We start from the raw sequence: 20,460 nt of genomic DNA on the forward strand, positions 1-20,460 counted from the left end.
GCGCCCGCCTCCCATCCCCCTCCCTCCCCCGCGGGTCCCAGCCCCGCACCCGGCAGCCCCCTCCGCCCAGTCCTCGCCTCCCAACTTTGATTTAGGAGGTCGCCTGGTCCCTCCCCCTTCCCTCAGCCGCTCCCCAGCGCCGCTATGCAAATCAGGTTCTCAGCTATTGGCTGCCGCCGCGGCCAGGAGGACGAACTGGGCGGAGCCTGGAAGCCTTGACAAGATGGGGTGGGGCTTGGAGGGTGCTGAAGTGGAGGGGGCAGTTTTACACTGAAAAATTCGGAGTGGGGGCATGACAAGGTTGAGGGAAGGCTCAGGAGATCATATTAGAGTCTGGATGGGGCTTGGGGGAATAGAAATAGGTTGGATCTGCAGGACAGCTGAGAATGAGATCGAAGTTAGGACTTATTGATAAGAAAGTGGAGGAAGAATGGGAACCCTTCTATCCCATTACCTGGTTATCTCTCTGCTCTTGAGATACTCTCTCCAAATATACACACCCCTGGCCTATAAGGTAGGGGTTTCCTCAAGCAGAGAAGGGACAACTTAACATCATGTGTCAAAGGCCAGGCCTGGCAATTTCTCTTTTGTGGATGTAAAACAGGACAACGGTGTCACTTTCCAGTCTTGCTGTCTGGACTGCAGCAGAGAAGAAGCCTCAACCTAAAGACCCCTAAACTTCTCCAAGACACAGCCCCATCCTATAGATCCTACCAAAAATGGGAGTTAGATCAGTGGGTAGGAAAATGTGGGGGGGAAGTGCGTTCTTACCCTCCAAGATGTGCTCTGTCCCCTTGGCCCGAAGGCACCTCTTCTAATGCTTGTTGTTTATCTGCCATTTCTCCAAGTCCCCTTCCCTCGCCTCCTGCCCTCTCTGGTCCTGACCAAAAGACCTAGCTTCATCTCTTGGCCTATCCAATGAAAGGGAAGTAAGTTGGAAGTTGAGAGAATCTCTTCTTAAGTATGGGTGGAGAAATTTTTGGGTCTGTCTCCCTCTTCCTCATCTGCTGTGGGTAATGAGATGGGTGGGTGGGTGGTGCTCAAGAGGGTCCTGCCTTTATGCTAGCTCTGGAGGAGGGACTGGACCCTGTGCCCCCCCTCCTGCGCACGCACATAACCATTCATGCAATCTCTGTCTTCCCAAGGATGAGCTCACCATTGGAGCTCTGCTCAGGTTACTGTGTCCAGGAATAGAGATTTGTTTGCCAGTGGCAGAAGTAGGACAAGGGCAGACGTGAGGGTTTGTGTTTGTAGGGGCTTTGTTCCCTCCCCCTCTACATCTACCCTCTGCAGCTGCAGACTCTCTGAGTGCTAACTTTCCTGAAAGGAGCTTTAGAAGAACCTGGCCTCAGCCCTCAAACCAGTCTCCCCAAAGGCCCATTCATTACCAGCCTTCTCCTAATCCCCTCTGAGGGCAGCCCTCCTACCGCTTGCCGAGTCCAGGTCACCCCAACATCCCTTTCCTGGGCAACTGAGTGGTAAGGGATGCTTGGAGCACCCTGAAATAGGGTCATCAGGCCCTCCACCTATCCTGGATTGGAGCAAACAGGGACTTCTGCATTTGGAGAAGAACCCTGTCTTCCCCCCAAACAACAGAAGCTCTGCATTCCTTAGAGTCCAGTACCTGTATAGTCACTAATTAACTGTGTATCTTGGGTAGGTACATAAACCTTTTAGAGCCTTTATTTCTTCATCAACAAAATGGACATAGTGTTACCTTACTGTTAGGAGAATGAATGTGGTAATGCAGTATGCCACTTAGCCCAGGGAAGACAGGCAGGGAAAATTAATGTTCTGTTTTCCCTCCTTTCTTCTAGGAGATTTGTCCGTTTCCAGTGCTTTTCCTGAGGCAGAGATAAGAAACAGCTTCCTTCCCTCACTTTCTTGGGCTGTTTGGAGCCTGTTATTTCATGGGGGAGTCAACCCAGGGAGATTCTGATGAGACATGGGGAAAAATTCTCAGGTATGGGTGACCAGGAAAGCCAGGGAAGTTGGTGGCCCCGGGCCCATGTGGTCTCAGTACCAGAAGCCTGAGTGACCCCATCCTCTGCACACCCTCGGGACTCACTTCTCTAATGTGGAGGAGGCAGGGGGCTGGGTGCCGTGACCTCTGGATGTCCTTTCTGGCTGTTTCCGAGCGGTCTTTCATGAACTAAGTCTGAGTCATTGTCTCAGTGCCAACAACTCCTACTGCAGTGGCTCAGGGACAGGGCAGGAGCAGCCAGGCTGGCTTCTCCTGGAGGGGGAGGAACGTTGTCTCATCTCAGATTCAGAGAGCAGAAATGAGGGATGGGCAGAGAAGGGGCAAGGCATTGCAGGAGGGTAAGTGGCGGTCACATTCTCAGAAGGGCTCTTTAGACCGGAAGTCAAACTAGAACTACTGAGGTGCCGCTTACTAGGAGAGCTAAGGGAATGACAGTGGGCGCAGGGCCCTCAGGAACCCGAGGGCAGAGGGATGGACCAGATAACTTCCAATCTGCATGCAGCACAATGTCCAGAACATGAAGGGAGCCTGGTCCTCATCCCAGTCTGCGACCTTGGGCAGAGAGCTTCTAGCTCTGGAGGGACTTTGATTCCCTTCTTTTTAGATTGGCAGAATGAGACTAGATTAGGTTGAAATGGGGAGTTGGATTAAAACGTGGCAATAATCATGTCTCTTAGTATTCTTTTGAGGATTAAATGAGTTAATATATGTAAGGCAATGGACAGTAAACACACAATAGATGATGATGATGGTGATGATGATGATGATGATGATGATGATGATGGATTCCTAACCTTGGTCTTGTAGGTGAGCTTCAGGAGGTTTGTGAACCCCCTGAAGCTGTGTGAAATTTTGGAGGATAAGCATTTTCTGGAGGAGAGTCCAGAGTTTTCATTGGCTCTTCAGAGAATCTATGATCCCCCAAATTAAGAACCTCTGGCCTGAATGTCCCCCAGGGCCCCTCCAGTGAGTGGCTGAGATTCTCTGATGTGAGGGATTGCTTCTCCTTCCATAAGAACTAACCCAATTTCTCCTACAAACACCTTCAGCTGAAGCCCTTCCTGCTATGGCCTCTGGCCCCATGGGTTGCCAAGGAACGCCCAAGCTGAAAACATGAGCGGCTGGCCTTTCCCTCCAGCTTTAGAATTGGCTCTCCTAGGGTGGGGGAGTCCGTCATGGTTGAGGCCAAGTCTGAGTTTTCATCTCCCAGCTGGTGAGAGGAAGAGGGTCCAGGCTCAGTGGGGCTGGGAATGCAGAAAACACCGAGCGTCCTGGCCTTGCCCAGTCTCCGCCATCTCCCCCTGCCAGCCCACCCCAGGGCCCCAGGGGCAGATACCGCTCTAATGAGCTAAGCCCCATGGCAGGCATCGGTAATTATGACTTTATGGAAATATAGAAGGCTCTTACGCAAGTGCCTGACACACTTCCCGGCTGTGGCATCTGGGACAGCCAGGTCCTCAGGGGCTGGAGGAGGGCCCCTCCACCCCCGGCTGCCACCAACCCCTGGAGCTCTGGACACTGGCATAGAGCCGCCCTCCCACTGCCTGTGGCACTGTCCCTAACACTCCCTGGGTGAGCTGTTACTGCTGTCTGTGCACCAGGCTCCCTGGAGGGGAACAACAGGGGTTCCAGTGCACGCAATCCTACCCCTGTCCCCTGACAAGCCCCGACTGTCCAGGAGACCTGTTCTCATGTGAGGGGGACAATGAAATTGGGAATGTTGTTCTTTCCTCCATGAAGAAAACTCTCTTTCCCCTTCTGTTTCTTTTCTCTTTGAGGCTGGGGACAAAGAGACATGACTAATAGCAGTCATGTGTCTGTGTGTGTGTGGGGGTCATAGCCCTTGGTGGTCCCTCCCCAAGCCTAGCACCTTTACCCACTCCTCCACATCCCCTGCCTCTGATCGTGTTCTGAAGCCATTGCTTTCTTTCACCAGCCCATTCCCCCTACCCACCCACAAAGCAGCTGTTTCCACGGTAATAGCAATGTCATCACTTTGGGGTGAGCAAGGGGGTGGAACCCAGTGGACTGGGAGAGCTGTTAGGGTTAGAATTTTGAAGAAATGAGAACTGAGGAGCCCCAAACTATTAAAGGAGGATCTTTTTCTGGAGAGGAGCCCTGGGCACAGACTGGGGTGTAGGCTGTTGCTCAGAGCTGGTGGAAAAGAGAAAAGATGAAGTCTGGAAGCAACTGGATCTGGAGGTTAGAAGTGAGGGTGACTTGGTAGGTAGACCTCATTCTCCAGCTTCCAGGTTGGAATGTTGCCTGGAGATTCATTTTAAATTCCACACTAAATTTATCAGGCAGAATGGGGCATAGTACAGTGATTTAAGAACAGTGACTGTGACCCAGATGGTCTAGGTTCAAACCCTGGCTCTGTCTCCTCTTAGCTGTGTGACTTTGAGATAGCTACTTGACCTCTTTGAGCCCCAGTGACCTTATCTGTACAATGGGGGATAATATATCAGAAAAAAAAAGCATCTTCCTCAGAAGGTAGACTGTTTGAAAAGCACTCTGAAGACATACAGAGCACTGAAGAACTGTTTGTTTGATAAACAGACCCTCTACTTACAAGTGCTATAGAAATAAACCTCTACTTTTAAGTGCTAAATAAATAAACCTATGATGTACTAGGCACTGGGGATTCGTAGAAAAAAAGATACCCACACTTATGAGGGCTCAATTATTATCTCATTCAGTTTTCACTCTAGCTCTATGGGGTAAAGGCTCTCATCATCCTCTTTTTATAGTTGCAGGACGAGGCTCAGAAAGGTTGTTACTTTTTTCCAGGATGTCAAGTCGTTTTTCAAAATCTAGGTGTGGGGGGGTGAAGCTCAGCTCCAAGTCAAGTCATTGTTTTCAATCTAGTTGTGGAGGGCGCAGTTACTGGCCCACGTGGGAATCGAACCCGCAACCTTGTTGTTAAGAGCTCACAACTCTAACTGAGCCATCCGGCCACTCCAACAAACATACTCGTAACCCTAACACTAGTGCACCTCTCTTAGTTCCTACCCTCAAGGGGTTTCCACTGTGATGGGAAGAAAACATTAGACAAAGTACACAAAGAATAAACTACACATCGGATGACTGCTATAAAGGAATTTAGTGAAGGGCAGAGATAGTACATAGAGACATAAGCAGTAATTGGCTGGGCTGCAGGAAGGGTTAAGTTGCAGGCAGTAAATTTGAAGCGTGAACAGAGAGGGGGGCCTTTCAAAGGTGAGACTTACTGGTGGTTGAGACGGACTCTCAGGAATAAAAGACTGCGTGCTTAGAACCTGGCCTATGCATTGACTGACTCTAGGGGGCGCTGTTTAGTGTGGTGCAATTGTGGAGCTGTGCGCCCTGAGTACTCAGAGAGCTTTTGCTGGGAGAAAGAATCGTTTCCTGGGGTGGGGGTATTTGTGTACAAAGACACACAGATCATACAGAGATTTACCATTTGGTATTGTCAGATTTCTGTGTATATGCTCGTGTGCATGGACAATGTCTGAAAAAATCATCTCTCATCCATTCCTTTTTAAAATAGTTTTACCTGAACTCAGGGCCCAGGCCTTCCTTTTGACCACCAATGCAGGGGTAGCAGGGAGTGCCTGAGCCCTATATAGGCAGGATTCCACCCACACACTAGTGTGAGGGAGAGAGGGAGAGAGAGGGAGAGAGAGAGAGAACAAGAGCAAGCCTGGTACATAGTAGGCATTCTATAACATTTTGTCAAATAAATGGATGAATGAATGAATGAATGAATGACACTTCTCCTTTCAGCCCCCCTTTCTTTGAGGGAAGGGTAGACCTCAGTCTCCTGTTCTCCAGGTTGGAATGTTGCCTGGGGATAGAAAACAAATCAAAACATTTTGGTAAGAGGAGAAGAAGGTCATGGAATTGTTATTTCTCAGCAATTTTTACAGATAAAAAGTTACTTCCTTGGCTTAAGGAACCTGAAAGGGTATTATTAGGATGGGTTATGTCATGGCCTAGAAAATAATAGATGATAGAGCATTTTGGGTGGGAAAAACCCATTTAAAAACATTGCATCCAAAACACTGCCCCTGAAATTATCTGTGTATGGAGAAGTTTCTGGGACAGTCATGCCTGTACCCCCCAAGAGGGGGCTCTGGTGGGGACACTGGGGTCCTTGGTGGCGTCCCCCACAACCCCAAGAGGAGCTCCTGGGGGATCAAACCCTGGAAAAAGATGCAGCGTCACAGAATTTCCATTAATCTTCACTGCCACATTGCGTGGGAGGGAAGCCTTGCTCCCATTTTGCTGATGAGGAAAGTGGGTTCAGAAAGGTAAAGAGACAGAGTCTGGGCCATGCCCCTGCCTCGTGGGCCTGAGACTCCTCTGATAGTGGGGGGCCTGGAAAGAAGTTTCTTAAGGCCTCTCTAAGCCTGAGGATGGGCTGTTCAGACTCTGTGCTGGGCTGGCCCAGAGGGGCACAGAAAAAGAGTGGGGTGGGGGGAGGGGCATGGCCAGGCTCCATATGCCTTAATCTGGGCTTTTTTCTTTGGAAACAGAGCCATGGAAAGCCAGGAGCAGACTCAGGAACATCTGGATGGGGACGGACGTGCAGAGACTGAGATGGGTGGAAGGTAGGTGGGAGGAGCAGCTAGTATGGGAGAGATGGGATTCAGGGGGAGAAGCGGTAGGATACAGACAGCTTTGGAGGCAGAGGGTGGGTGATTGGATGCTGGAGTTGGAGTCCCATTCCCAGGACCAGCTCCTGGGGTATCCTTGAAGGGGGCCCATACTAGCCTCCACCTTTTCTACCTCCACCTGCTCACTTCTCTCCTCTGCCCCACTGCCACTCCCACACTCTTCTCCCCCTTGTGGATGAATTTAAATGGGTTCTATGGAAAGTAACCTCACAGGGTGATCTGATCATAAATTCCTAACTGGGCAAGTCACGGTGGGTACGCCCCAGCATACAACTTCTTTACTAAAAGACTTATCTTTGACGTAAACAAGTCCTGTCCATTGCTTCTGTGCATATAAGTTTAACCAACCTTTGAAATGGCCCCTTTCAGACTCCTCCTTTTAATACTACCTGACCACCCTTTCAGATCCCTCCTTCTAAAGCATGCAAGAGGTAATCTGATCCTGTCTTGCTTTTTCCCACCTTCATGTTATCTTCCTTAGTTCCCTCCTTAATCTCAAATGCATAAAAGAAACTGCAAACTGTTATTTATCTCAGTCTGTTGAGATCTGGCTTCCAGGGGTGTCCCCTGTTTGGCTCAGATTCATTTTTATAAAAATTCTCCACAGGTTTGGACGTTCTTACGTCAATACCTCTGGCCAGGACTCCTCCTATTCCCCTTCCCCCTGGCCTTCCTGGGATCCTGCTATGTCCAACCTGGGAGGGCTCCGTGGGGCCTCCGGGCCTTGAATCCAGCTTTGGGCAATGGGTGCGATCTCCAAGTCTAAGGGAATCTTATCACGGGGTATTGAGGATGTGGGCTTCTTTGGCTGCCACTGGCAGGAATGTTTCCATCCCCTTTTCTCCCTTCTTCCATTTTGTCTAATTTTATGGGAGGGGAAGCAGGACCAAGGGCCAAGTACTTAGAGATGGGGTTGCCCTGCCTGATGTGTGTGGGGATACCCTTTCCTGCAGGCAGGTCCCTCAGAATCACAAAGCCTGGATAGCTAGGGTCACACGAGGTCAGGCCATGTGTTTAGAGCCCTGTCTCTCTGCTCTCTGCAAGGCCCTCATCTGTTTATACCAAACACAGTAGTCAGGAGTGGATGGAGGGGGCTGGGGCTATCTGTGTACAGTGACAACAGGGGCTGAGCATAGGGAAAGAAGCCGTCCCCCAGGCAGACTGTATTTGTCCATAAACACAGTCTGCCCCAAACCCCCAAACCCCCAGGCAGAGGAGGGTCAAAGAAACCAGCCCCCCTGGAGCTCCTCTCCTTCTGCCCTGGGAGGGGCCCCCCAGGCACACCCTCCTCCTCCCCACAAGTGGGCTCTCCCTCCCAGCACCACCCCCTGAGCTGTTTCCACAGCAAGCTGAGCTATGTTCTGTAAACTCCAGTCCCCTCACCGGGCAGCCCCTAGTGAAAGGACAGGTGTCCTGCCATACGCACCTGTGTGTAAGGGTGGGGGGAGGGGAAGAAGGGTAGACAGCAGGGAGCAAAGACCCTTTGTAGGTCCATGTGATGCTGCGTGTCTGCTTGTTCTGTCCCTTGGAGCCGTCAGGCTCCTCCCATGGGGTCCAGACCCACAGGTCTCCACTATTCCACATGGTTTGTGGATCTGGGGCCAATCTTGAAACCTGAGGGTACCCCGCATTGTCCCAGGGCCTCTTGGAGAATGCTGGGGGAGTGGATGTCCATCCCTGTGTCTTTGTTTTGCTGCACCACCATCTCCCTATCAAGCTAATGATTGCTGGGTAGCCCTGGGGACAGCATTTCTCGATTCCCCACACTTGGTCTGCCTAAGAGGTCCTGAGTTTCCTAAAGCCCTGAGTGCTCAGCCAATCAGAGGCCCCAGGCCTCACCCCACCCCACAGTGGGCTTGCTTCTGTGTATAAAGGCTGAGGCCCCGGGTGGATGGCCCAGTGGGTCCAGCCCAACCCAGTGCTGAACTCTCTGTCACACAGCTGGTCCTGCTCCCTTTCCAAGATGCTGTTTTGGCACAATCAGCCAGAGCACCTATGGCCCAGTCCTGGGGAACTGTACCCCGGGCCTACAAGCAGCTTGCTCAGGTAAGGGCCAGATCCCCTTTCCTCCACCCCGAGGAAGGTGCTGGTCTGAGTTGTGGTGGGCATGATAGGGTTGTCTGTTTCAAGCTGAGGGGGATGGGCTTCCTGCTGTCAGGTTCCTTTGGGGGGTTGGGAAGTGGTCAGTGCACCTGGAGTTTACGGGCCCTGGGACCTCTCCAAACACCCTGAGCATGACCTGCCCAAGACACTTTTGTTGGGCATTGACTTGGTATCAGGCAAGCCCTGAAGTTGCACACAAGGCCTTGATGGCAGATGTTTGTAGATACTGGGTAGTAGTATCTAAGATGTGCTCCTTAAGGGAAGTCTCTCAGAGGCCAGAGGGGCCGAATGGGGTCCCCGTAGCCCTGGCTGCTGTCGGGGTGCCTGCTACAGGAGACTGGAGGCTCCCTGGAGGGAGAACTTGGCAAAGTGGTCAAATCCCCACAGGGGATAGGGGTGGACAGGGCAGCAAGCCACAGTGCCCTCCTCTCTCTGGCAGGGAGGCCCTGCCCTTGCCCTACCTGAAGCAGGAGGAGCTGCCCAACATCCCCAGCGAGGAGCCTCCCCGCCCCGCAGTGCAGTATGTGCTCTGTGCAGCCACCTCACCGGCCGTGAAGCAACAGGAGGAGGCCCTCACCTACCTAAACCAGGGTACGTGGGGCCTGGGAAGGAGAGTGGTTCGTGGGGCAGCAAACTCTGGAGGCTGGGCCCAGTGTGGGCTGGGGTGGCAGGCACCATCACCATCTTTGCCCTCAGAGTGGGGCTCACACATCCCCTTCATTTCTCCCAGGCCAGTCCTATGAGGTGCAGATGCTCTGCAACTCCAAGCTGGGTGATGCCACCCAGTGGCCCCGGCTGCTGAAGGTAGGTGCCACCCCTCCCAGGACTGGCGAAGGCTAGGTACGACTGTCCCTCTGGGCAGGAAGCCAAAGTCATCACTGCGATGCCATTGTCAAGGAGAAACTTCACAATTCTACCTTTTAATCTGACCTTCACAGTGGTGAGCAGGAATTGTTGAGGCAACAGACACAGAGAGGTTAAGTATTTTCTCAAGGATGCAGAGCCAGGATTTAGAAGTTTACATAGTGTTATTCACACATGATTCCTTTTCTCAAAAAGATTAAAAAAAAATAATTCAGCTTCCATTCATTGCCAGAAACTATTTCCTGAGACAGGGATTCAGCAGTATATAGAGAGATACAGTGCAGTCTCCTTCCTCAGGGGGCTTCCATTCTACTGAGTGAGACAAACATAATTACACAAATCACATGCAATTGCAAGTTGACTTACAAATTGCAAATTAATAAGTGCTGCAAAGGAAAGAAACAGGTAGAGTGACAGAGTGGGAATGGATTAACTCCCCTGTTCTACAGATGAGGAAACTGAGGCTCAGGGTCTCTAAGTTACTTCCCCAGTTTCACAGCTTGTGAGTGGCAGGTGGGTATCTGGACAGAACTGGGGGTGGGAAGTCAGGTGGGCAGAGGATGGGAGGCTTAATGTACCTCAGGTGTGGGAACTGGTTCCCAAATGCCCAGGCACCCTCTGCCCGATGAGACACGCCCTCCTATGCCCACAGAGTGTGGTGCGTGTGGTGTTCCATGACCGACGCCTGCAGTACACGGAGCAGCAGCAGCTGGATGGGTGGAGGTGGAGCCGGCCTGGGGACCGCATCTTGGACATCGGTGAGTAGGCAGTGACCAGGGACCTGTTAGAGCTGCTATCTGGTTTGGAAGCCCTTATGGATGGGGAGGCCTGAGCCTTGCTCCCTGTTTGCCATCCTATGCCTGCAGATGTACCACTGTCTGTGGGGGTGATAGAACCCCAAGTGCTGCCCTCACAACTCAATACAGTGGAGTTTCATTGGGACCCGACCAAAAGGACCTCCCTCTTCCTGCAGGTGAGTCAGCCTCTGGGACTGGGATGAGCCTGGAGGTCAGATGAGGGTGGCGGCACCCTAGGTGGGAAAAGGTGAGTTTGGGTGGAGTGAGGGGACAGTAAGAATGAGTCACTTCCAGGAAGCACCTCGAGGAAAAAGTATGGATAAATGTTCATCAAATCTCACCATAGGGAAGGACTTGTTAAACTTGAGAGCAATGGAAGAAACTATAAAACACAGGACAGAATTTAGCTTCATAGAAAGTAATGGTCTGCAATATTTAGGCAAAATTAAAAGGAGACACCAAGTGAGAAAAATAGTTGCTACATATAATTTTTTATATCCTTAAGATATAAAAAGTTCTCATGTATCAATAAGAAAAAAGCAGATGAAAACCAAACAGAAAAATAGGCAAAGGAGATAAGCAGACAATATATGTAAGGATATAAATTGCCGATAGACAGTTCAACCTCATAAAATGCTAATAAAAATTCATATATATCACGGATGAAGACTTTAAAACACTACTATTGGAAATACATCTCTTTGGAGAAACAGACACCTTCATATTCTGAGAATACAGGTTGGTGCACCTATTCTATAGGTAGTGTGGCCCTTGGGCAAAATTTATTAAATTTCATGGTCGTATTTTTTTACCCAGTAGTTCCACTTCAAGAAACTTATCCTATAAAGGATTAAGTGATTAAAATGTCCATTGGAAGAGAGTTGACTTTTAAATAAGTTTTAGTACAGGCTTACAATGAAAATTATGTAGCCATTAAAATGATGCCTCAGAAATATTTCATGACAAGAGAAACTGCTTTCCTATAACGACAGAATAGGCAGAATATAAACTTGTATTTAAAGTTCGATTTCAACTTTGTAAAAATAAAAGTGTGTGTTTTGTGTGTGTGTGTGTATATACATTTTTTCCCCCTTTTCTTGTCCAGAGAAAAGATAGGAAGAGACAATAATTGAATGTTAACAGTGCTCTCTGAGGGGTGGAGTGATGGGAGATGCCTATATTCTTCTTCACATTTTTTCAGTGTTCTCCATATTTTATACATTTCTGTAGCAATATATATTTTTTACAAATAGATTTCCCTTTATAATCAAACAATATTGTCAAAAGTCACCTGGAAGTCCCTTTTTTGAGTGCCCACTCTAGTCTAAGCCGCTAGACTACGAGTCAGGCAGATGTGGCCCAATTTCAGTTCCATCACTTCCTTGTAAGGATCTTGACCATGCATCTTGTCACATAATCTCTGTGAACCTTAGTTTCCCCAACTATAAAGTTAGATCCTTTAAGTATTCGTCACAGGATTGTGGGAGGTCTGAATTTGGCAGTGAACAGAGGGGAAGACCTCGCTTACCCTTGGAATCCCGCTGCCAGGTAGAACACACAGGCTGCAGGCCATGTGGGGTACAGGCCAGGAAGGCTTCCTGGAGTAGGTTGCTACATTTTGCAAATAAAATACAAGATACTCAGTTAAATTTAAATTTTAGATAAATTTTTTTTTAGTATAGTTTGTGCAATATTTGGGACATACTGATACCAAAAAAAATTGTTTGTTGTTTATCTGAAATGTAAATTTAACTAGATATCCTGTATTTTAGCTGGCAACCCTACCCTGGAATGGGATGTCTTGGCTCAGATGTGAGCAAGGAGAGCTTTCCAGGTAGAGGATTCTGGGGAGAACTCTGCAGCTGTGCTGGGGTCATAGGCTGGCTAGATGGGTCAGTGGGTTCATTAATGGGTGAGAGAGCAGCTACACAGAAAGGCTTGACTTGACTCTTTAAGCTGCTCGAATGCCAGGGTCAGGAACTTTGCTTCTCATCCCATAAGCTTTGGGAACCATTGAAGGATTTTGAACAAGGGAAAGGATGTAATAAAGTTACACTTTAAGACTAGACCCTGCTTGGGGATGAAAAATGGCTGACAGGTGACAGGCAGATAACGGGTTTTAGGTGAAGTCCCTAAAATGTGGGTGGGACCTGGAGTCACCATGCTTTCTTTCCTTTGTTTCTTCTCCACCTCAGGTTCACTGCATCAGTACTGAGTTCACTCCTCGGAAAAAAGGTGGAGAGAAAGGCGTCCCCTTCCGCCTCCAGATTGACACTTTCAAGCCCAGTGACAAAGAGCTTCCACCTGAACACCTGCATTCAGCTGGCTGCCTCATCAAGGTGTTCAAGGTCCAGGCACCACCAGGGCCCTTTCCCCTTCCTCTCAGGGCTGCCAGCGTGCCTTGCTGGCTGTGTGGATTCTGGCCCTGCTTTACTGTGGTTCTGTTTCTGGGCCTCTTTCCCTTCTCTGTACACAGAGGGATGGGGCTTGATCTCTTTCTTAGAGCCCCTTCTGTAATGAGAAGTGGGCAGGTAAAGAGAGTGTCTCTGAGATTCCTCGTCTCCCTCCTGTAGCCCAAAGGAGCTGACCGGAAATTGAAAACTGACCGGGAGAAGATTGAGAGACAGCCCCTGCATGAGAGAGACAAGTACCAGATAGCCTGTGAGAGCACGGTCTTCGTGGAGGTGTGTTGAGGTGGTGGGGCCATGAGGGGAGGTTTGGAGAAAAGGTTCTTGTTATACACCTGGGGAAACTGAGGCCTCAAGGGCTGCGACTGCCCCCCCCCCCCCCCCCCCCGTGTCTCCCGCAAGGACAAACTGCACGGCCTGTTGCTCAGGACTTCCAGGAGCTGACACCTTCCAGGCTGCGTCTCCTGTGCCCGCCTTTGCTGCCCACTCCCTCTGCTCCCTCTGCCTGGAGCACCTCCCTTCCTGCTGTGTTGCTGGCTGGCTTCTCCAGGAAGCCTGCCCCAACTCCCCCAATCAGACTGGAAGGCTAGTTTACTCTCTTCCTTTGTGTGGATACTTGGTCAACTTGTCAGGAACTCCTGACAAGGGCAGCGACCCAGTCTGGCCAAGGCTCTTAATAGACAGATGGAGGGAAATGAGGGACAGCCACCACTGTCCTCAGACCTCTAGGCCCACCTTGCTGTTTGTTTGCCCAGTGTTCACCGTGGCCAGAGCCCAGTGCAGGGTCCTATCTGCCTCTCAGCCCTCTGGCTTTGACCTCACCCCACTCCTGCAAGCTTCTGTCCCCTGAGAGGTAAGTGCGGATGAGCACCCTCTATCAGCCCTTTGGGGTGAGAGTGAAGAGAAGAGCTCCTTAGCCCAGGAATAGGGGGAGGGGCAGGGTTGAGGGGTGCAGCTGTGCCCTGTGCCTCTGGAAACATGGGATGACAGCGGCAAGCTCTGCCTCCCAGGGCAGGCGTGGGGAAGGCAGGCAGGGTGGGAGACTGACTCTGCTCCCCCACAGGCTCTGCTACTCACCACCATTCCTCTTGGACACCTTGGGCGGCAGCCCAGCTGAGGTGAGTCTTTCCTTTCCAACCCATCACCCATTATCCCAAAACCTCTGAGAGGCTTCATCTCACGCTCCAGAATAGAGTGGCCCTGCCCCCTGGTGGACAGATGTTGTATGGCCACAGATTGCAAAACTTCCCAGTTAGGATGGGCACTTTCCACCAGCAGGATGAGCCTCCCTTCTCAGATTTGGGGCCCTTAAGGGAAATGTCATGCAGGGTGTCATGAGGGGTCTCTGGTCCCGCTCCCCACCTAAGAACGCAGGATATGGTGAGGCCAAAAAGGAACACCCACGGAGCCATAGATAGGGGAGTCACACCACTACATTCTCGCTGGTGGCTGGGTTGGAGACACAGGAAGCAGGAGCCACACGATCCGCAACCTGCCGTCCACTTCTCTCTGCCAACCAACCTCACTTGCTAGCTGCAATCCACCGTGCTAACTGCAATCCATGCTTGCCAGCCACCATCTTCTTGCTAGCCCCCATTTGCTGCTAACGTAGCCATGGCAGTTATAATACTGGCCAATGGCTAACTGGTTACAGCTGATGGCCAACTGGTTACAGCTGATAGCCAACTAGCCACAGCTGATGGCCATCCGATCACAGTTGATGGCCATTTACTACCTGAGTCCCTTTCCATGTGAGGGCGAGAGCCTGGAAAGTGCACTCCTGGCTCTGTCCCCACAGGGAGACTTTCCCCTCCCCCCTTGATCTCAGTCCGTGGGTCCATGGTGTTATCTAGACTGCCCTCTTTATGCCTCAGGATCTGAACCCAGGAGCCTCCATCCTAGAGACGCAGCAGTGGTTGCATGGGCACCGGTTCTCCAGCTACTGCAGGATGTTGGCCAATTTCACTGGTGAGCCTGGGGTCTGGTGGGGACCAGACCTGTAAGGGGCTGAGGATAAGACACTTAAACAGGAAGCCTGTTTCTGTCCTGGCTTGCTGTGTGCCCTTCAACTAACTTTCATTTAGGACAAAGAATTGCCAGGCAGTGCTTGCTAGGCTCTCGTCTCTGGTATTATCCCATATAATTTATACACTACCCCTTGATGGCAGGGCTGAGAGGTTACATAATTTGCCCAAGGACACACAGCTAGCAAGTGGCAGAGCTGGGATTTGAATCCATCTCTCCCGTCTGGACATACTAGGGCTCTTTCATAGAGTAATGTTGGACTGTGTCCCTTACCACCCTCGATCCCAGGCCTTTCCCTCCAATCTGGCCCTGTCTGACTTTGCAGGCACTGATCTGCTGAAGCTTACCCGCCAGGACCTTATCCAGATCTGCGGAGCTGCCGATGGGATCCGCCTTTTCAATACTCTTAGAGCCAGGTGCTGGGCACTGCCAACCAGGGTCCCTTCCTAATGGAGCAGCACCTACCAACTCAGCTAGCAGTGGTGTTTCATAGGATGTTCAAGCTGGGAGTCACCTTAAAGACCACTTATTCCACTCCCTCATTTTACAGAGGAAGAAACTCAGGCCCAAGAGAGACACTGACTTGTCTGAGGTCACAGAACAAGGCTGGCAGGGATGGGCTAAAAAGTTAGGTTCCTGTGACCTCTTTTGTGTCCATCCCTTTTGCATCACTCAATTTCTGGGGACAGAGGTGGATTTTTCTCACCTTCTCTTCCCCCCCCCCCCCCCCCGGGCATTCATGAAATGCCTAAGAAATGCTTCTCCCAGGTCTCTTTAGAGACCTGGGAGAAGGCTGGGTCTCTCCCAGGGATAGGGGCTCAAAGTGGGAGCGGTTAGTTCAGCTATGCAGGGCTGATACATAAACTGTTTTCTTGGCCCAGGCCCATCCGTCACCGGCTGACTTTATATGTGGCTCAGGAGGCCTCTAGGCAAGAGAACGAGGTTTCTAAGAACCCTGACTCAGGTGAGATTCTGGCCTCTCTTCAGAAGCCATTCAGGCATGGCTGCATGGAACCTCTTCTGGCCTGGGGAGTGGAATGCCCTCCTCAGCATGCCCCTGCCTTCCATGACCAGATTACTCCTCTCCCTGGGTTTATTCCTCCATGTTCTACAACCTAAACCCCATCTGATTTTGTCATTCTATTAGTAGGTGGGATTTGAACATTGTAATCTTATTACTATACTTGGGCTTGTCATTCATATGTAGATCTCCCATCTCCTCTTTCAACTGAGGGCTCCCCTCAGTCTGAGGCATTCCCAAAGGTGAGAAAGAGGTGAAGACTAAGTGGATTTATAAGCCTTTTAACTTCTTTACTCCCCTGCCCCATCTCCTCCCTGAGGCTGTCACCAAGCCCAGGTGTCTCGGGCTCCCTCTGGAACCCCCCCCGGCACTGATCCCCACCCCTCTGCTGCCCACACCCCAGGCTTTTATCAAGAAATTTCTCTGGATGAACTCAGTGCCCTAGAGCTGATGGGGAAACTGGCAGAGCTCTTGGCCCTCCCAGCCAATCAGATCCACCGCCTCTTCCACCAGGGCCCTGGGGGCATCCTCATTCTCCTCAGCGATCAGGTAAAGGGACAGCAGTTCCCCGTAAGGCCCTCCATACTTGTTTCCCTCTCCCTGCCCTGGTTCTGTTTGGCTATAAGAACAGATCTGTCTTAGTGACCCCTTCTCCCTTGCAGGTGGTTCAGAATCTTAAGGACGAATCACACTTCGTGGCTGTGGTGAAGAAAGGTAGGGGTTTTACAGGGAGATGGCAGCTTCGTTTGTGTCAAAGGGGCAGAGATTCATATAGCTAAAACACAGCTATATATTGCTCAGGAAAAATGGGAGGATAAATGCATTCTCATGTGGAAAAAGATGCCCCCGTTTCTGTGAGGGGGTTTATGACACAGGAAGGTAAGGCCTCCTCCCTTCAGCCCCACATAACCTGCAACATGCTCAATAGGGCAGGTGCTTGCTGACCAGTCAGCAGCTTGTGGTTCTGGTTATTAGGATGCCTGCCCCGTTCCTCCTGCTACAGTACAGAGGGGAGGCTTCCTGAAAAGGTGGATGTGAAGTGGGGTTGGCAGATGGTGCTGCCCGCTGCTCAGAGGTTTGGGGGCAGTGCAGCAGTGATGGCTGGGGGGCAGCTTCATCCCAGTGGTGCCCCTTTTACTGCTTTCAGTGCAGAATCCAGATGGCTACTACCTGGTTCTGACCTAGGCCCAGGGCTGCCCTGCTGCAAGGAGGCGAGACTGCTGCCATTTTGGCTCCCCAGAAGCCTTGTTCAAGTCCTCAAAGCTTCACCAGACTCCAAATGGAAAGCCAAACTGTCATGTGTCCTTCCCCTGGAGGCAAGCAGCCCCCAGGCTCACATTTCTTTCTGCTCAGCAGCAATGGTTGTTAGAACCTGGGACACAGCCTCCCAAGCAGAGCTGAGCTGGCCAAGCCTGTGAGGCAAAAAAACCTGGCAATGTGCTTAAGGAGCTTTTGCCCCAAGCAGTGTTGCTGAACAGAGTGCATTAATTTGTGTTTAAAATTTTACTTACCCCTTCCTTTTTGTTAATTAAAAGTTAATTTTAAAAGGAATACTTAATGCTTGTTCAATTTTCTTGTTATTATGGTCCTCTTGAGAAATGTCCTCTGCTTAAACTACATGGGCGAAGGATGGAGTCGGGGACAGAGGAAATAAATGAATCTGGCTGGATTTTTTTTCAATTAGTTTGGGCAAAAAGTATCCACTAAAGCCTCCAAAAGACCATTCAACTATCAAATCAATGTGCTTATTTAAAGATTTGGGAAATACTATAGCTATTTTTGAACACTGAGGCTATGGGGCTTTAAAAATGTAGTTGAATTTATTAATCTTTTAATATTTATATCTTAAGAAATCCTTTTATTAAGGTGATAAATATAAATAAATGTTTGTCAAAATTTAAAGTTTTAATTTTCCATTTCACCTTTAGGCTTGTAATCTACCTGATTTTTTTGTGTATCTCTTTTTCTTTGTAGAAAACCAATTTTACATTAAGTGCTTTTAAAAAAGATAAGTGATATTGGGCCGTATCTTTTTTCACCTCATGCAGGATGACTGGATTTCAAGTGGGGCCTATGACTCCACAGGGCTCCCCAAGGGTATTTCAGGCGAGACATCCTGAGATTGAAGTTTAGGGTGCAGATTTGGATCCACTGCTCATGTCCACTAAAAGAATAGGGACCCCATTGTGTTAATCTTTGTGTATCTCTATCTCTCAACCTAGGAGCCTCGAGCACAGACTAGACACTGAAATATTTGCTAAAATGAAGGGAATAAAAGCAGGTAATGTGTGAATGTTTACAGGGTGCCATTATTACCTTTTAATCTTCACAACTCTAGAATAAGTACTGGTATCCCCACTTTAACAATGAAGAACTGAGACAGAGGGTCATTCCGTGTAAGTCAGGCAGTCTGACCTGGGAATGTGTGTTTCACCATTACACTAGTCCCTCCTCACTCCTTCCTTGTGGAGCTGAGAGCAATGCCCTGCACAGATGAGGGACTTGGGCTGAATTGTTACTATCAAATTAAGACAAAGGTTTTTCGAAGCTGATTTATATTATGTCTTCCATTTTTCTCAGAGACAAGTGGAGTTCAGGGTATTAAATAAAGGCTACTGAAAAAGTATTAAAAGCTATCAAAAAATAAATACAGGCTATTAATTAAAGGATATTAAAAAATGTAAGATAACAAAAAGAAGCCCCTTCCTTCAGCCTCAGGAGCCTCCGCAGTTCTAGGGTTCAAGGAAGTTAAGAGTAACAGCTCTGAGTCAGGCTAATTCTGCAGCAAAATGAAAAGTCTTCACAGCTTATTTCCTTTAATTACATCATAAAACAAAATTAGAACATACAGGAAACAATAATAGTTACATAACAATTTATATATTTATATATAAAAACAGGTTTTTTTTTTTAGTCCAAAGATTTTAAAGCAAAAGAAATCCTCTACTGCCACCTTGGATTTTATTTATTTTAAATAACCCTCCCACCCCCCCACCCCCCAAATCTCAAGCGCCAACAGAACTGGGTGGAAACAGTCACTTGGACAGTTAATGGAACCTGGTATTAAGTTGCCATGTAGGGAACTGTGTTGGCCCCAGGGACTGACTGGCTAAGCGTTGGGTAGGCCTGGTGGGGAAACAGTACGCAGCAGCTGCTACACACTGAAACACTCCAGGGTGGGCCAAAAGGCTGGGGAAGGCTTAGGCCAAACAGGAGTTTGGGATCAGATCCTGCCAGTCAACCATCCTCTGCATTTTGCCCCGACAGGGGCTAGGTTGAGGGCGGGGTACAGGGATGAGAGAGTCTGGTTTGAAGATAAAAATTTCTCCCACAGCACCATTCACCCATCCATCTCTGTCCCCAAGCAGAGTTTGACGGGCAGGGGTAGTGCTCACAGTTCTCTGAGCTCTGCACAGGCCTTGTTTCTCAGGTCTGTGCTCTCAGGGTCACTGGAAGGTGGGCAAAGGTGAGGAGCTGAGCAGTTGGAAATGCCCAAGGCAGGTGACTTGGAAATGATTTCTGGGAGGAAAAAGGAGGTGGCCAGAGTGGGAAGCATTTGAAAATTGAGTCATAACAGGAATGGAGAAAGGCAAAATTAAGAAGTAACCCTCAGTACTGGGCAGCCAGAGCCTCAGGGGCAAGCTCCGAGAGCTGCAGCATGGTGAGAAAAACAAGTAATTTCTGATGAGCCCCACCCCACAGATCTTGTAGAGGTTAGTGTGTAATTTGGGGGTAGGATAAGGAAGGGAGTAAGAGAAGGAATCTTAGGCTCATCTCTTCCTGCACTTATTAGAGATTAACAGTCATCAGAGAAGCACAGATAAGAAATTATTCTTAAGGGAAGGAGAAAACTGTTGTAAACCCAGGAAAGTAGCAGCAAAGGTTTCACTTATTATAGATCTATTATATAGCACTAGTAAAGAAAATCATTCAAGTCTTTAGGGGGAAAAAGGTAAAGTAATTAATCAAACCATGCCAGTTAGACTCCTTTTCGAGTTAGGGTTTTCTAAGACTTTAGGTTCTCATTCACTAGTGCCGTAAAGAAAAAAAAAAAAAAAAAAAAAAAGAATAATGACTTCAGGCGCCAAGAAGGGTTAGGCTAAAGTAAGAAACACATACATGTGTGTGAGCAGCAGTGGGGTACAGATTTGAATTAATAAGAAACAGTAGTAAGAGACAATGACAAGCAAAACTTAGTGGGACCAAGTTTTCTTCCTCCACTTTAATAAAAAAAGACACTGCTTCAAAGATTTCCCTGGATTCTTGGGGGGTATGGCAGAAGAGAAAAGGTTGAGTCTGGACACCTCTCTTCCCATCTCTTGGGGTGGGGATTCACATTTATTGCCTACCTGCTCTTGCCCCGGTGAAAACCACGCCCAGAAGCAGCTGGGAAGCACTGGTGACTCTTTCAGTGGTGCCAATCCCCATCTGGATGACTCTGGTTAGGTGTGTGGAAAGCAGAAGCCCTCCTTGCCAGTAAGAAGGGCATGGGGTTCATTAGATGGAAAGTAAATCTACTTACACGTGAAGCAGCTGTTTCTGTATATTCAGGACAAATGCCTGTACCTGAAGCAAATTACCCCAGTTCCAGAACTGAATC

The 20,460-nt window shown here is 49.3% G+C and overlaps 1 protein-coding gene across 1 annotated transcript; it reads left to right on the forward strand.

Annotated features, from left to right (window-relative positions):
- Nucleotides 1-6,550: 6,550 nt before the first annotated feature.
- LOC308488139 (transcription factor CP2-like protein 1) lies at nucleotides 6,551-17,758 on the forward strand. Its single transcript, XM_081027476.1, has 16 exons — nucleotides 6,551-6,576; nucleotides 8,584-8,688; nucleotides 9,185-9,336; nucleotides 9,476-9,549; nucleotides 10,262-10,367; nucleotides 10,476-10,582; nucleotides 12,602-12,754; nucleotides 12,980-13,090; nucleotides 13,570-13,667; nucleotides 13,878-13,932; nucleotides 14,689-14,782; nucleotides 15,165-15,255; nucleotides 15,721-15,803; nucleotides 16,264-16,409; nucleotides 16,523-16,574; nucleotides 17,008-17,758. Exons 1-16 carry the CDS (start codon nucleotides 6,566-6,568, stop codon nucleotides 17,043-17,045), a joined length of 1,476 nt encoding a protein of 491 aa, XP_080883602.1. The 5' UTR covers nucleotides 6,551-6,565; the 3' UTR covers nucleotides 17,046-17,758.
- Nucleotides 17,759-20,460: the final 2,702 nt, after the last annotated feature.

This window comes from Rhinolophus hipposideros (genome assembly GCF_964194185.1).
Source record: "Rhinolophus hipposideros genome assembly, chromosome: 20".
NCBI classification, from domain to species: Eukaryota; Metazoa; Chordata; class Mammalia; order Chiroptera; family Rhinolophidae; genus Rhinolophus; species Rhinolophus hipposideros.

Excerpts from the sequence above, each read along its gene's own strand:
- LOC308488139 (XM_081027476.1), top strand. Across the intron at positions 10,583-12,601 it reads GGACCTCCCTCTTCCTGCAG|GTTCACTGCATCAGTACTGA; the intron begins GTGAGTCAGCCT and ends TCTCCACCTCAG. Across the intron at positions 16,410-16,522 it reads TCATTCTCCTCAGCGATCAG|GTGGTTCAGAATCTTAAGGA; the intron begins GTAAAGGGACAG and ends TCTCCCTTGCAG.